The sequence below is a fragment of the Rhinolophus sinicus genome, linkage group LG02, assembly GCF_036562045.2.
Source record: "Rhinolophus sinicus isolate RSC01 linkage group LG02, ASM3656204v1, whole genome shotgun sequence".
Lineage (NCBI taxonomy): Eukaryota > Metazoa > Chordata > Mammalia > Chiroptera > Rhinolophidae > Rhinolophus > Rhinolophus sinicus.
In genome coordinates this window covers 157,565,988-157,582,542 of record NC_133752.1, presented here as the reverse complement: position 1 = coordinate 157,582,542, position 16,555 = coordinate 157,565,988, and the positions used below count along the sequence as shown (strand labels likewise).

Genomic DNA, 16,555 nt, shown 5'->3' with positions numbered 1-16,555 from the left:
TTGACAGAACGGTGTCATATAGGATATGAACCTCGTTGATCAGCCTGGTCCTTCTCCTAGCTGTCGCTCAAATTTTTGTGATTGTCCAAGCCTCCTTCTTTGCTCATAGTAGTTGAGGATGTGGCATGAGCCAGCAGTGTCCTAATGGTAAGGATCACAGTCAGCACCTAGATGCTGGTTGATGAGAAACCTGACCCTCAGGCAGCAGCTGGGGTGTCTATGTAGTTAAACCCCTTCCACGGAGAAACTGGGAGATGAGCTTTTTTTGCCTGATCCGTCTTCACTGGACCTGGCATATAGCCTCTGGATGGTGTTCCTGTGCCCATTAAAAATTACAGTGGTACCTTGGTTTTCTAATGTAATCCGTTTCGGAAGACCGTTCGAGTTCTGAAACGTTCAAAAACTGAGGTGCGGTTTCGCTAAAGAAAGTAATTCAAAATGGATTAATCTGTTCCAGACCTTTACAATCAACCCCTAAAACTGCAAATTTAGCATGAATTTTACTATCTAATGATACCATAGATCCATAAAATTTACGGCGTTTGTAAACCGAAATGTTCGTCAATGGAGACGTTCAAAAACCGAGGTGCTACTGTATTTCTTTGTTTGCTACATTCCTGTGGGACCTGTGAATGCAAGCCCTGTTGGTTATTGGAATCAGGAGATTTGGAGACCCGTCCTTCTGAGGGCTGTCACAAATGCTGTGCCACAAGATATGTGTACAAACTCCTTAGGAGATACTAGCAACTTGGTTTTATTATTGGTGTGGGCTGAAGGGACAAGGCGTAAGAGGTGTCTGCAGGCTTCCCTGGTCTCTGGGAAAGATCATGGCCAGTCCCTAGATGCCTGCTATGTTAGAAGCCTTGCCAGCAGGCAGCAGCTTTTAAGGTGAGTAGATAATGCTCTTTCAGGGAAATCTGGGAGGTGGGCAATTTTGCCTCATCTCTGTGTGCTGATCCTTGGGCAATAACCAGTTAAAAATTCTTAGTTTATTACAGTCCTGTTGTTTTCATGAATGGAAGCCCCTTTGGCTATCAGAGCCAGGGGATCCAGTGACCTGTTAAGCTGGGCACAGATGTGGATACAAGCTTCTTCTGGGGAGATACTTGCAACTTGGAGTGAATTGGAAGGAGAAGTTAGGGGAGGTGTCCTTCAGCTTCCCTGGTTTCTGGAGAGGATTGCAGCCAGCCCCTAGTGCTTGCTGGAATTGTAAGCCTGGATCTCCAGCAGCAGCTTGTATAGTATGCAGATAAACCTCTTTGAGGGAAAGTCTGAGCAATGGGTGATTTACCTGTTCCTTCCATGCTGAACCTTGGGAGATAGCTGTGGTGAATGCTGCACACCTGTTAAGAATTGCTTATTTGTTTGCTATAGTCTTGTGGCTCTCGTGGACACAAGTCCCATTGGCTTTCGGAGGTAGGTGTTTTGAGAGCCTGTTATTCTGGTTTGCATTTTAAAAGTGGGGTTACTAGGTGTGGAGTCTAAACTCTGCTCTTCAGGAGGAATCTAGGCATGAGGGTTCTCTCTCTACTGCACTGCACTGTTCCAGGGGTAGGGTTTATGGTGAGTTTGTGTCTCAGACTTCTCTACCCACTTCAATGTGGGTATCTTATCATTCATTCAATGTGGAGGTGTCACTCAGCTAGTTCCTGGATCTCTTTCAGAGGGAATGCTCCAAGTGCAGCTGTGCATTCAGTGTGTTGGAGGGAAGAGGGAAGCTTGGGAGCCTCTTATATCACCACCTTGGCCCACCCTGGGAGAAAACAACAACACTTTGCTGTCTTATTTTAATTTTAGCATAAGCAAAACCATTACAAGCAACTATTGGCAATATAAATACACACACACACATATATACCGGGCATAGATATAGATAATAAATAATAATAATAAATAATCACTATTGGAACGTCAACTATTTTAATTTTGTTGTACAACATCTCTTTAGTGTACATTTGTATTGTTTGTCAGCCCAGCACCTGAGCAATTTGTCTATGTGTGGAGTATTTCCCAACAGTATGAGTTTTAGTGATAATCACAGACCACCTCTTTCTATAGAATCTGGGGTGGGGAGGGGACCCCAGATACTTGTTTCAGTCTGTTTTGTAGTTAGTGAATGGACATGTGATCTATGCTCAGACTTGAATGTACTTGTCCTGTACTTTGAAAAGAAGTTAGAGACCCAAAGAAATAGGGACCACAGAGCATCTTTTGTAGTTGTAGGCAGTTGCAGGAGCTGTAGCAGGATTGAGTTTTCAGGGACAGTAATGCCAGTGATGCCAGGGGAGCCTCGTTCACTGCTCAGCAGTGGAGATGGTGCAGTCGGCGGTGTTCAGTGTTCTCCAGTGCTAGCACTGGTGACTTTAGAGGCTAATTATGGCATGATTTTAATGTAACCCACAGCTGCTAGACTTCCTTGTGTTTTTTTTTTTGCTCCAGTTGCTTCTTCAGCTTTCTTGGCAAGTTTGTTAGCTACCCAGTTTTCTTTTAATACATTTATTTTCTTTTTAAATTAGCCAAACATTCCTTCAATTTCTTGTAACTAATAATCTTAACAGATCAATCTCCTTTTTTAGTGCAGGTAATCACATGACTATATTCAGTAAAACATTTAGACATATAGTACTACTTAGTAGCATTGGTTGCCTTAATTAAAATGTTCTGTTTAAGAAATTACCTTTGACTTACATGCCAGAATCCATTTTCACTTTCACTGTGAAGTAGGCTGATCTGGAAATTGGTCTTGAATTACTAATTTTTTTTTTAGGCTCATAGAAATAGGGATTATGGAGTACATAGAATTTGGTGAGAACCATAAAAGTGTCCTGGATAGTGGAAAAGCAGCCAAGAATCAAGTCACTTGATTTATACATACGTATATGAAGACTGCATTTAGACTTTGACACGTTTCCAATTCTACTGAGCTTAATAACATGGAAACTGCTTATAGAATTGATATTTATCTCTTTTTAATTGGATTGTTTAATATCATTGCTGGCTCTGTCATACTTCTTAGATTTCTGAACTTTGAAAAGTCACTTTGCTTTCTATGCTTCAGTTTTGTAAGTTTTAAAATGATGGAGAATAAACTAAATTCTTAGGTCCACTCTAGATTTAGCATTTGATGAGTCAATGAAATGCAATTTATTTCCTTAAGTTTGAATGCCAATAGTACATTATGATGCTGCATGGAGCAGAATATACCAGATTCTTTGCTTAGCGAGCTCAAAATCATCAGTTAAGACATAGCTATTGGGAAATACATTAAAGAACAAGTTCAGTAAGTGGCAGAGTCTGGCGGCATTCAATAACTGTCATTTATGTAGTTTATGAAAATCATTTGGAATAATGAAAAGCTTTGTATGTCCACAGTTCATATACTTAGAAGACAGTATACTGTACTGGTTAAAAACTTCCAAAACTAGAATTCTTGGCTTGAGTCCTGGCTCTATTACTTATTAGCAGTGTGACTATGAGCAAGTTACTTAACTTCTCTGTGTCCTAGGTTCCTCATCAGTAAAATGGGGATCAAAATAGAACCTACTTTAAAGAACTGCTGTGAAGATTGAATTAACTTATACACATAAAGTATCTGATGTATCTAGAATGGTGCGAGATATATGGTACTCATTAGCAATTATATTTGTTACTACATAATTTCATATAGCTAAGATACATTTTGTCGTTTTACTTACACTTCTTGCACAAATCTTGAATTTGAGACCATAGTTTCATGTATATCTAAAAGATATTTTGTGCAGATCTACTTGTATTATCATGAATGTTTTATAGCATTCCACTATTATTAACAGAGCAAATATTTTATAACCATTTTGTAACCATAAATAGTGCAGTATCATTGTGGTTCAGTGCAGTGTTTGGCACAAAGATCATAGGTATGAAGTCCATCCATAATAACTAGGTATTTTTTAAGGAAGGTATGAGATTTCAAATACAAACAGCTAATATATTAATGTAATTGAAGTTGCTCTAATAATAAACTTAACATTTTCTTAAATCCTATATATAGATTTTCATCATCTCTCTAGTCCCTGTTGATTAGCAGGATACTGAAATACAAAGAAAGGCAAAGAAACTAGTAGTGTTGACCAAGAATATTGCTATCAGATGAGACTATTTCAGTGATACATCCTTTCCAATCAATGATTTCTCTTTGCTTATCTTCATTTTATAATTCAGATTTATTTTATACTTAATTATTTATCATAGGTCTGGAGTCTGTTTTGTTCTTGGATTTTCTATCTAACAAAGTTTTGTGGAAAATTATATACTATAAATACTTTAAGAACGTTTTAAATTTATTTTCAGAGAATAATCACTACCCTTTTAGTCTTAATCCCAATTCTTCAATTCTGCTAAAATGGCAATCATTTCAGAGACCATTTCTCTAATTATTGTATTTTTCATCCTTTCCTTTTCAGGACCAGGGTTCTGATCAAGCAGGAAAAGAGAAAGCAAAAGGTAAAAAAATACATATTATATATATATATATATATATATATATATATATATATATATATATATATATTTGTATTAGCTTTATGAGAAAATTGATATCTGTAACAATTTTACCAGGTTTGTAAATTGACCTAAGTGAAACTGGAAGACCGTCTTCCTTTAGTCTTCCCCTTCTTTGTAGATAGCATGATTAGCTCCCTTTTTAGCTCAGGCAGAGACTTAAGGATCATTGTTGATTCTTGTTGTTCTAGTTCCAAACTATATCCCATCACTTCTCACTACCTGTACTACTGTGTTTCCCCGAAAATAAGACCGGGTCTTATATTAATTTTTGCTCCAAAATACTAATTAGGGCTTATGTTCAGGAGATGTCATCCTGAAAAATCATGCTAGGACATTTTTTCTGGTTAGGTCTTATTTTCAGGGAAACATGGTATTAGCACCCTGATTCAAATAATCATTTATTGCCTAGAGTAATATCATGGACTTATAACCTATCTCCTATTTAAACAATTTTTTTTACTACATTGATTATATGACATAGTAAAGTTGAGCACATGCTTATATCGTACAACTGAGCAGTATATATCCGAGAGAAACTCTTCCACATGTGCACTTTGAGACATTAACTTGTTTGAATCATTGTTTTGTAAGTAGAAAACAAAAAAAGAAAAAAAGAAAAAAAGAAGGAGAAAGAGAGGAAGAAGAAGAGCAAGGGAGGGGTCAGGAAGGGGATCATGCAATGTCCATTAGCAGTAGTATGGTGAAACACATTATGGCATACCCAAGTAATGGTACAACAGTGAAAAAGTATCAGCTACATCAGCTACATGTAATTAAAGTAGATGAATCTTAAAAACATAATACTGAGCAAATGAAGAAACTCACAGAAGATTACTAGCAGTAAGATTCCATTTACAAAAAGTTCTAAAGCAGGAAAAAACATGTTCAAATGCAGTAAACTTTAGAGAAAACCAAGGAAGTGATTATTATGAAAACAGGGTAGTTGATAACTCATTGAAATGATGCCTCGTAAATTTAACTTGTATTTCCTTGATTACTAATGAAGCTGACTCTTTTTATTCAGTTTTCCTCTTTTAGTGAGGTACTTTTTCAAGTATTTTTTTCATTTGGGTTGTTTTGTCTTTTTCTTAGAGTGACTTTATACATTTAGGACTTATTTGTCAGTCGTATGTATGCTCTGTGGCTTTTATTTTTACTTTCTTAGTGCTATCTTTGAAGGAAAGTTCTTAAATTTAATGTGACTGAAGTTACCGACTTTCTTCTGTTTTGTCTTTTACTCCTGTGTAGTCAAAGTCAGTTTTTCACAAAGCAGTTAGTATGATATTTTAAAAACACAAACCATGGCTTATCATTCCCCCCCCTTAAAAGCCTCAATTGCTTTTCATTGCTTTTAGAGTAAAATCTGATTTAACCATAGCCTACAAGGACCTGAAGAATCTGCACCGGGTTGGCTTGTCTGACCTTATTTCTTACTGCTTGCTCTATTGTCCATTGTATTTCAGCCACACTGACCTCTTTCTCCCATTCTTCTTTTAGTTGGAATATTCTCCTTCAGGATATTTGCATGTCTGCCTTGTCAACAATTAGGGCTCAGCAAAAGTACCTTCTCTTAGGATCGCTTTTTCTGATCACTACATCTAAATAGCTTCCCACCCTCCATTTACTCTCTCCTGTAACCTCTTTTATTCATCAATCTTTTCACACACTAGTATTTACATATGTATGTGTGTGTGTATTTATTTATTTATTTATTTATTTGTTTATTTATTTATTTATTTATTTTTTACTCTGTTCTCTTTCCCGTCCATTAAAATATATCTATGAGAAAAGGGATCTTACTACTTTTGTTCATTCTGTATCTCCTGTGCCTAAAGTTGTGGCTAGCAATAACATAGGCACTCAATAATATGCTATGAACGTTGTCTCTCCCCGGACTGTTTTTTTATAAAAATAGTTTCACTCCATTTGGTTCATTCTTTATATTTATAAGAATATCTGCAACAAAGGGAAAGACAGATGGCCCTTTTCCCAAAGTATTGTTCTCTAGTTATGTCACTTTCCTGTTCTTTGAAAATTTCATACCTTCCTTTGCCTCCCCAAACCTCTCTTCCCCAACCCTATTCTTTATTCCTTCATACTCATTAGATTTCCTTATTTTGCATTTCAAAGGAAATAGAAGCTATTAGATGAGAACTGTCTCAAATTTCAATCATCAGTTCTGTAAACCATCCTACATGTTCACCCATCTTCTCTTTCCCTCCTTTAATTATGGAAGTAGTTTCCCTTTGTCAAAGGAAGGTCTCTCTATCTGTGATCTGGATTCCATTTTTTTCTGCTTTCTCAGGGACCTCACTGTTTCTATTCTTTTTCTTGTGTCTTTTACCACTCTGTGTCAACTGGAGGCTTTCCATTGATATTTCAGTTCTCTCCTATTAAAACAAATAAATCCCCCTCTGGATCTTTTTCCTTTCCTTGCTACTATGTCCCTTCACTCTTATCTCCTATGTGCTAATGTTAAAATTGTACTTCATGTTGTTCAATTTCAAGGATATTTTTCAGTCCAGTTTACTTTAATATGTTATCATCTCCTGCACTGTTTGCCATTCCTTTCATTTTGTGTGTGTGAGAGAGATACAAACTAATTTGAACACTTCATGAAGTGGACTGTCTCCATTTGGAGAACTGCCCATTCCCTTTACCTTGAAACAAGTTCTTCCCTTATTTCCTTTGACACATTCTCCAGTTTTTATTTCTGTCTTCATAGCTACTTCTGTTAAATGACTATTTTCACATTAAAATTTGATTATTTTCAATAAGATTTCTAATTATCTTCTAATTATTTTCTGCTTGTCTCTACCAAATGAGACTTGGTAGAAAAATAAAGCCTAACCTTGTCAGGTAAATAAGTTAGTCATATATCTTTGTTCTTTCTAGGAATACAAAGAATAGAAGCTATCATTATGGCTAGAGAGTATGAGGGTCCAACCTCTTCTGCAGTGTCCCCTGGAGTAGACAGCCTTTGTACTGTTCTTCCTTATTTCTGGACCCTTATATTACCACCCTCTGGCTAATTCTGACTCATCCATCAATCTTGGAAATAACTTTCTAAGAAAGTTTCCCTTTCCTCCAGCCCTCCCTCTGCCCACCTTCCCCAACATACCCATAGTTTCCTTCTTGAGGATCCTGTACCATCTCCTATCACTTTTGGAATTAACATTTTAATTCCAAGATGCCATCAATTATAAGATCTGTAGTCATTTTTATCAAGGGGAAAATAATTACATCCTGAAGGACCTGTCATTTCATTGCTGAACTATATACAAATATAGTATGATCTTTTAAAAACCACTTAAGTCCAATTGGGAGTTGCAAATCACTCAAATGAAATATAAACAGATACTTTTTAATCCATGGTTAATTTAGCATAACAACATGACTTTTTTTTGCTTGATAGCTGGCAAGTGTCTTACAGTTCTTAAAAGTTTTTTTACGATCTTAAAAGTCTATTATAATTAATAATGGTCTGAAATATTAAAATGGAAGAACCGTAACTTCTTGCAAAAGTGGTACTTCCTCTTGCATTAAACTTTTTGCCATCTTGGACTTTTCTTACATTTGATTTGTTACATTCATAATCATGTTTATGGCATTGTATTATGAGTTATTTAATGGAAGAGAAGTCGTCACATTTTGTTTTTTAGTGTCTAATATATAATAGTTGTTCAGTAAATGAATTTTAAACAAATAAATGACTTTGAACTTGGTAAATTAAGGATGTCATCTGAAAGGAAAAGAATGAAGACGAGAATAATTATAGCTCAAACAACCAAGAAGAAAATAAATACTGGATGAAAAATGATAATTAAGTGCAAGTCTGGTTTAAAAAATGTGGAAGTCATTGAGGAATAACAAAGGAAATTAAATTGGGTTTGGCTGGAGATTAGTTCTCACATAACTTTTTTCTCTTCTCATGTCAGTTGACTTTTAATAGCACTCAGCTGTGCATAGTTTTAAGGCTTTTAATATCTGTAAGATAGCATACTTTGTAGAAAAACAGGTTTTCAGTCTGTCATATTTGTTTTATCAGATTTTTAAAAACTTTCTACACTCAGATAATTTTTAATCTTTTGATACCTGGGAATGGCTTTATAAAATTCTGTTTTACCTTTATCAAAAGAAAGATTATAACCACTTGTGAAATTTACAGTCTTTAGGCAAACTACAAGTTTTCATGGTTGATTTTTCATGATTGGTGTCACAAAAATACAAAAATATATATAGATGATGTATTACAGAATTGTACACTTGAAACCTATATAACTTGACTAACTATTGTAACCCCAATAAACTTTAATTTAAAAAATCAAATAAATTATTTAATGGCATTATTACTTTTTATTATTTATGATTCTGCCTGAAACGATATGGTGGCTGCAATAACTTTTTAATTTTTAATTGTTTTAGGAATATTTTGAAAAGAAAAAGTTAAAGTCAAAAATGAAATTACTGGGAGTTTTATCCCCTGTCAAAAATTCCACTGTCAGTTTAGACCTCCTTAACCTATATGTGGTAAATCAGATCTCTTGCCAGAAGAAAACACCTGGTAAGTAAGACTTTCCAAAAGCATTTTGTTTTGACTGATGTGACCATAGTATTTAGTTTTCTAATAAGTTTATAATTTTAGAACTCAAAGGATGTGAAAAATAAACTAATTTAGAACTTGGTTGTCTTCTTAAATTAGAAGCTTTGTTAATTTTTGCTTAAAATCTTTTGTTGCTTAATCCATTTATTTTAGGTTGTGTGTTATGTAAAATTAATTTTATAAGGTATGGTTATTATTGTTCAGTTTCAGTTACTGTTCTATCTAAGCATATAGTTACCAAAGTTTAGCTAAAGGGCAGGGAATATATTTCTTTAATATCTTATGCTAGTCAGGGAATTTGTTTGAAAGGAAGAGCTGAAAAGATTTTTTCTCAGTGATTAGTTTCCTATCTCACAACCCAAATAATTTCTTAGGCTTTCCTGGGATGTTAACTGTAGTAGTCTCATACTTTAAATGAATAAATTCATGTTGACCTGTACTTTGATTCTTCAAGTAAATAAAAAGCTTAATCAGAGTACTTTTTTCTCTCTCAAGGGAACTTGTGTTTTATATATGTTTTAAAATAAATGCTAAAATGAGAGCTTAAGAAATAAGACAGTTCATAAAAGGGATATAAATTGATCATAGTATTTTCAGTATCTTGTCTTTTCCTTTCTCTACCATTTTTTGTTTCTCCCTCCACAGATGACAGCTTACACAAGTAAATTTAGTTTTACTTTAGTAGCAGTAAATACATTATTCATGGACTTAGGAATATTTTGTAAATCTGTTTGATGTATTTATCTTTTTACTCTTTAACTTATATATACATTGTTGTCAAATACAGTCACCACATTTTACATTAGACCTCAGACCTTATTCATCTTACAGGTGAAAGTTTGTATTCTTTTACCAGCTCTCCCTATTTTCCCTACTCCCCCTGTCTCCCATCCCTGGCAACCACTTTTCTATTTGTCTCCTTGAATTTGACTTTTAATTTTCTAATTTTTAAAGGTTTCACAGGTAAGTGATACCATGCAACATTTGTCTTTCTCTGTCTGGCTTATTTAATGTAATGCCTTGAAGGTCCATGCATGTTCTCATAAATGGCAGGATTTCCTTCTTTCTCATGGTTGAAGAATATTTTGTGTGTGTGTGTTTGTGTGTGTGTGTGTGTGTGTGTGTGTGTGTGTGTGTGTGTGTACACCACATCTTTATCCATTCATCCTGTGATGGACTCTGATGTTGTTTCCATATCTTGGCCGTTGTGAATAATGCTGCAGTGAACATAGGAGGGCAGACATCTCTCTTCGACATCCTGTTTTCATTTCCTTTGGATATACATCCACAAGTAGGATTGCTGGATTATATTCTACTTTTAATTTTTTGAGGAATCTCCATATTGTTCTCCACAGTTACTACACCAATTTACATTCCCACCAATAGTGGAGAAGGGTTGCTTTTTCTCCATGTCCTTGCCAAGGCTTGTTACTTCTTGTCTTTTTGGTGGTAGTCATTCTAACAGGTGTGAGGTGGTATCTCATGGTTTTTGGTTTGCATTCCCTGAGGTTTAGTAATATAGAGCACCTTTTCATGTACCAGTTGACCATTTGAATGTCTTTTTTGGAGAAATGCCTTTTTAGTTCCTCTGCCCATTTTTTAATTAGATTGCTTGTTTGCTAATAAATTATATAAATTTTTAAAAAATTATTTTGAATATTAGCCCCTTATCAGATATATGATTTGCAAACATTTTCTCCCATTCAGTAAGTTGCCTTTCATTTTGTTGATGGTTTCCTTTGCTGTGCAGAAGCTTTTAATTTGATGTTGTCCCACTTGTTTATTTTTGCTTTTGTTGCCTTTGCTTTTGGTGTCATATCCAAAAAATTATTGCGAAGATTGATATCAAGGAGCTAACCCCTTATGTTTTCTTCTAGGAGTTATATGGATTCAGGTCTTATGTTCAAGTCTTTAATCCAATTTGACTTGATTTTTTGTGTATGGTTTAAGATAGGGTTCCAGTTTCTTTTGGATGTGGCTGCCAATGATGTGTTTACCTTTCTATGTTTTCTTTCTCCCTCACTTTCTTTGAATTCATGTATTCAACATATGTTTATTGAGTATCTACCATAAGTATTTGATTGATGCTGGGAATAGAACAGAAAGTGACAGTGTCAGGGCATGCTGCCCTCAAATAAGGCACTTTTGTACGTTGAATATTTTACGCTGAAGGAATTTGAGAAGCAGCACGTGCAGGAAAGATTCTCACGTGAGAGATGCTCTCCCTATACCTGCAAGATCTTCATCTCCAAGACAGAGGGACACTGAGAGGAATCTAGATGACTAGGCCTTGTGTTTTCCCCAGTTTACTGCACTTAGCTCATACCCTTTTGTCCTATCACATCTTCCCACAACTTTCCACTCTTCATCAAACCTAGCATGAAAATGCTCAGGTTTAATCACTTCTTTGGGTCTTCATTTTTTAAATAAAGTTTTCCATATAAAACTTTACATTGAATAAATTTCTCTTATTAATCTGCCTTTTATTAGAGGGACCCCAGCTGAGAATTTAGAAGAGGAAAAACAAAACTTTTTTAGTCAGGATTCATGGCCGCAAATGACAGAAATTTAAAAAATATATATTAATGTTATGGACTGAATGTTTGTGTCCCCCCCCAAATTAATATGTTGAAATCCTAACTTCCAATTTTATGGTATTAGGAAGTGGGGTCTTTAGGAGGTGATTAAGTGACGAGGGTCAAGCCATCATGAATGGAATTAGTGCCCTTATAAAAGAGATCCCAGAAAGCTCTCTTACTGTGTTTCCCCAAAAATAAGACCTAGCCAGACAATCAGTTCTAATGCGTCTTTTGGAGCAAAAATTCATATAAGACCCAGTCTTATTTTACTATAAGACTGGGTATAATATAATGTAATGTTATGTAATGTAATGTAATGTAATATAATATAATATAATATAATATAATACCAGGTCTTATATTAATTTTTACTCCAAAAGACGCATTAGAACTGATTGTCCGGCTAGGTCTTATTTTCAGGAAAACACGGTAACACCTTCTACCACGTGAGAACACAGCTAGAAGATGGCTGGCTGTCTATGAACCAGGAAGTGGGCCATCATCAGACACCGAGTCTGCCAGCACCTTTATCTCGGACTGCCCGGCCTCCAAACTGATAAATAAATTTTCGTTTGTAATCCACCCGTCTTTGATATGTATTCTGTTGTAGCAGCCAGAATGGACTAAGATGCTTAACTAAGGGGAGGAACAGTGGTTCAGTTGGGCCGCAGAGACTGCTTGAACTGGGGACTTGAATGCTATGAAGATTCTTTCTTACTTCAGATTTGATTTTATTCTGTTAGACTGTCTTCATCCTGAGGCTTAAATATGATGTTAAAAAACTAATATCGCTCATTTCTTCTAGTTTTGCCAGCAGGGAAATACTGAGAGTTTCTCTGGTTCTGAATTTTTAAATTCCACTGGAAGGATGTTGCCTTCCCGCATTGGTGCCAGGTCCCAGGAGGGGCACAGTTACTTATTACCAGAAGGATACAATACTATTAATATTACGATTCATCTTGAGTCAGATGGCTACCTCTAAACTAATTTTTCTGGAGAAGTAGGGTTTTATAAAAAGATAAAAAGTCTTCTCTAGAACTATATAGTCTGTGCGTGTGTAAAAAGTATTTCCCAGAAAAAGAGAGTTGTCACAAGTACTAAACAGATAAAATAGTGGTATCCTCTAAAAGGAAATACAAGGTTTCTGCTTCTATAAAGTTTAAAAATCTAGTGAGGGAGATAGAGTTAATCAAGTACAATAAACTATGGTAAGTGCTGTAACAAAGAATGCATGTAGTCCTATGGCAGAATATGACACAGTATCTGACACAGTCTGGGGTCAGGGAAGTCTTGGAGGAAGAAAAAAGAACTGAATTAGTAGAGCCCTTTTCATGAGGAGTATGTGGCTGATGACGAAAAGGATGATTGGAATTATCTGTGATGTTTGCTACTGTAATGACTTCTTTTAGCCTATATAGGATATATATAGTTTTAATAAATTTTCAAGATGTACATTTATTTAATTTATATGGTATATCAAACAGTGCTTTTACAAGATTTTAGCATTCTTATTTTAAAATTATAATTTTATTATAGAAACCGTGAGAAAACCAATCCACGTGAATATGAAGAGAGACATAAAAATGTCCCTAAGAAAGCATGATTTAGAACTTCCAATGTCGCCTCCTTGTGTACCATCTAACCTCTGCATTGATGATATAGAAAACAAGTAGGTTTTAGCTAAGTTGTATACTATTAGGTATTTAAATGGATCAATTAAATTGAGACTTTTGTTCATTGGAAAATGTACAAAAGGCTTATCCATCTACCTCCAGTTTTTGTTTTGCTCTTAACAGTATTATTAAACTGTTATGACCTTATCAAATGACCTAATCTCTATACTGTTTTGTATGCATAGTTTGACATTCCTTGACATAAAAATATCTCTAGTAATAATATAATTTTTATAAAACTCAATAATATTATGACCTTGGAATGATTTACTTAGTGTTCCATATGTTTTATGTATTTGTATAGAACAATATGAATTTTAAATATGCTATATAAAAAGGTAGTCGATTTTATTGGCATCTCTATTTTTAATTTAAAAATTTTCTTTTCGTAGTATACACTATCAAAGACTAGGCAGCAAAGAAGACCTTGGCCCAGTTCAGGTGAGATTTAAAAACAAATTTTTTTATAAGTTGTTATAACAATTGTGGCATGCTACCAAACAATGTACATTTTTTGACTATCAGGAAAAATTAGTTATTCTTTTTAAAAAATTTAAGTCTTTAAAATTATTATTTTTTTAATTTTTAATGTAAGGAAACTACCTTAAAAATTTTTTAGCTGATTGCTTATGAGAAACTCTTTGGAATTCTGATAATGTAGACTTAGGCCTGTATATGTACAACATTTGATTCTGTTTGTCTTGAGGAGTTTCACAGGATAATTCGTTTGAGGATTCCTACTTTGAGTTTGTGTAATCATTGAGTAATTTATCTGTTCAGGCACAGTGACCAGATTATTTCATATCAAATTGTGGTTTTCAATATTTACATTGATCCCAAGGTCATTTTTCTTTCAAAGTACTTGTGAATGATTATTTTTTAGCAAATAATATTTTAATCAATTAGAAAATGCACAGATTGTTATAAAAGCTTGAAATTTTAAGGTCCAGTACCATATTATTATCTTTTCTCTCCTTTGAATTGCCAAAGTTAAACTACATCAGAAAGGTAGCGGCAATGATACTAAAATCTCTTTGAAATATTTTCACCTGAATTGTGGGTTAGTAAAACTCAGATTTCTTATCATTAGGAGATGACATGCAGGAATGGAGCTTTAGGGTGGAAGGGACCAGGGGTGAGAAAGGCAGATGGAAAGCAGCTCTTAAGTACATACTTAATTGGTAACTTCTCTTGTCTTAGTTAAGTTCTGTCAATTACTGACGACTTACCTTTCCTTAGGACTTTTTCTGTAACCCATGACCTTTTCACCTGTATTTTGACCTTTGTCTTCTCTATATATTTTGGAAATTCACATGATTGTATCTTCTTTCCTATAGTCATCACAAGTTGTGGATGCATGCGGAATGTTTGAACCTCAGTTCAACAGAACAGAAAACTGCACTTTCACTCCACTATCTTTTTCAGCAGAATTATCTTCTAACGGACATATTACAAAACAAAATTTCATTCCCAGAATAGTGCCTAGTCCTCAAAAAGTCTCATATGAGAAACAGAATGAGCAGGTATCTTTGAATCACTAGTTTTTAGTATTTTATGTCCTTATATTTTTACGATATTTTTTCTTTTATAAATTAAAAAAAATATTAGTTGTGAATTGCTATAGGTATAGCCAAATTAGGAGATAAATTAGGTGTAATAATTCATCTTAGATCAAAAGCTTAATTCTTTGCACTGTAGAAGATTATGAATCCAAAAACTGGACTGTTCAAATGGTAGTGAGGAAAATTGTTATATAAACACTATGTCTTGTCAACAGGAATATTTAGTTATGAATGTCTTCCATTTTTGCATGGAGTGGTTTTTGCAATATTTATGTATATATTATTTATAAATTTATAATTTATAAATTCATAAATTTATAATTAAACAAATTATAGTTATATATTATGGTAAAGTATAATTATATATAATGATATGATTCAATTTTATTAATGTATTTATTAAACTATGTTTTCTGTTTTTAAGAGAAGAGAAAATGAAATACATTCTAGTGATATGTGCTAGTAGCTATATTAATTTAAAGATCCAATAATTTTTTTGAATGATGTAATGAAAAACATTTAATTACTCATTCAGTGTGTATTTTATAAGATTAAAACTTGCATTTTAGATCAGTTTATAACTCATCCTTGCTCCATTAAATAGTCTATAAGATAGAGAATGAAACTCTTTGTAATCTCTACTTAAATGGTCTTCTACTTACAGACTGCAGGTTATTGATTATTTCCAGAGGAGTATAATGTTATATTTAATGTGGCAGAAGAGAGAAAAGAGGGGCATAGTGTCACGTTGTGAAGTATTTGGGAAGTAATAACTTATTTGGAGGGATTTCAAGAAAAGTGAGAATTCAAATGAAATTATAAAATACGAAAGAAAATGAGTTGAAAAAGCAGGTTAGAATAAAAAGTGGTCTGTGGCTCACTCATCCCTAGAGAAGTAGTATTGAGCCAGTATATAGTATTATCTTTTGATTTGTTTGTTTTTCTCACGTCAGTGGATGACTTGGTCTCTGCACTTCTGTCACTGTCTCTCTGAGGCTGAGATGTAGAGATTTTACAGCTCTCTGTAACTTTTGATCTTCTTTTAAAAGACTTTCAGTATCTCTTTTGTTACCTCCTCTTTTTTTCTCTATTTCTGTCATTGACTGTCTTTGGACCTCTCATTTCTTTGCTTCATGGCTTATAAATAAAATACAGTACAGGTATAAATTATTATGGCTGGATAGATTAGTGTTGGGCCAAGATAATACCATGTTTCCCCCAAAATAAGATCTAGCTGGTCAATCAGCTCTAATGCACCTTTTGGAGCAAAAATTAATATAAGACCCGGTCTTATTTTACTATAATATAAGACCGGGTGTTATATAACATTATAATATAATATAATATATATAATACCAGGTATAATATAATACCAGGTATAATATAATAAATATAATATAATATAACACCGGGTCTTACATAATATAATATAATATAATATAATATAATATAATACCAAGTCTTATATTAATTTTTGCTCCAAAAGACGCATTAGAGCTGATTGTCCAGTTCCGTCTTATTTTTGGGGAAACACGGTATCTTACATTTATATGGTACCTTCCACATTAACAAATGATATTTCTCACCTACTTCTCA

The 16,555-nt window shown here is 34.1% G+C and overlaps 1 protein-coding gene across 1 annotated transcript in view; it reads left to right on the top strand.

The window, feature by feature from the left end:
* Positions 1-4,445: 4,445 nt before the first annotated feature.
* The window catches only part of REDIC1 (regulator of DNA class I crossover intermediates 1), a 37,747-nt gene continuing 25,637 nt past the window's right edge, over positions 4,446-16,555 (top strand). The window contains exons 1-5 of the mRNA XM_019736364.2: positions 4,446-4,482; positions 8,968-9,106; positions 13,261-13,393; positions 13,790-13,838; positions 14,735-14,920. Coding sequence (XP_019591923.2) covers positions 9,001-9,106; positions 13,261-13,393; positions 13,790-13,838; positions 14,735-14,920 — 474 coding nt within the window. The 5' untranslated portion in view covers positions 4,446-4,482; positions 8,968-9,000. The remainder of the gene's footprint in view (positions 4,483-8,967; positions 9,107-13,260; positions 13,394-13,789; positions 13,839-14,734; positions 14,921-16,555) is intronic.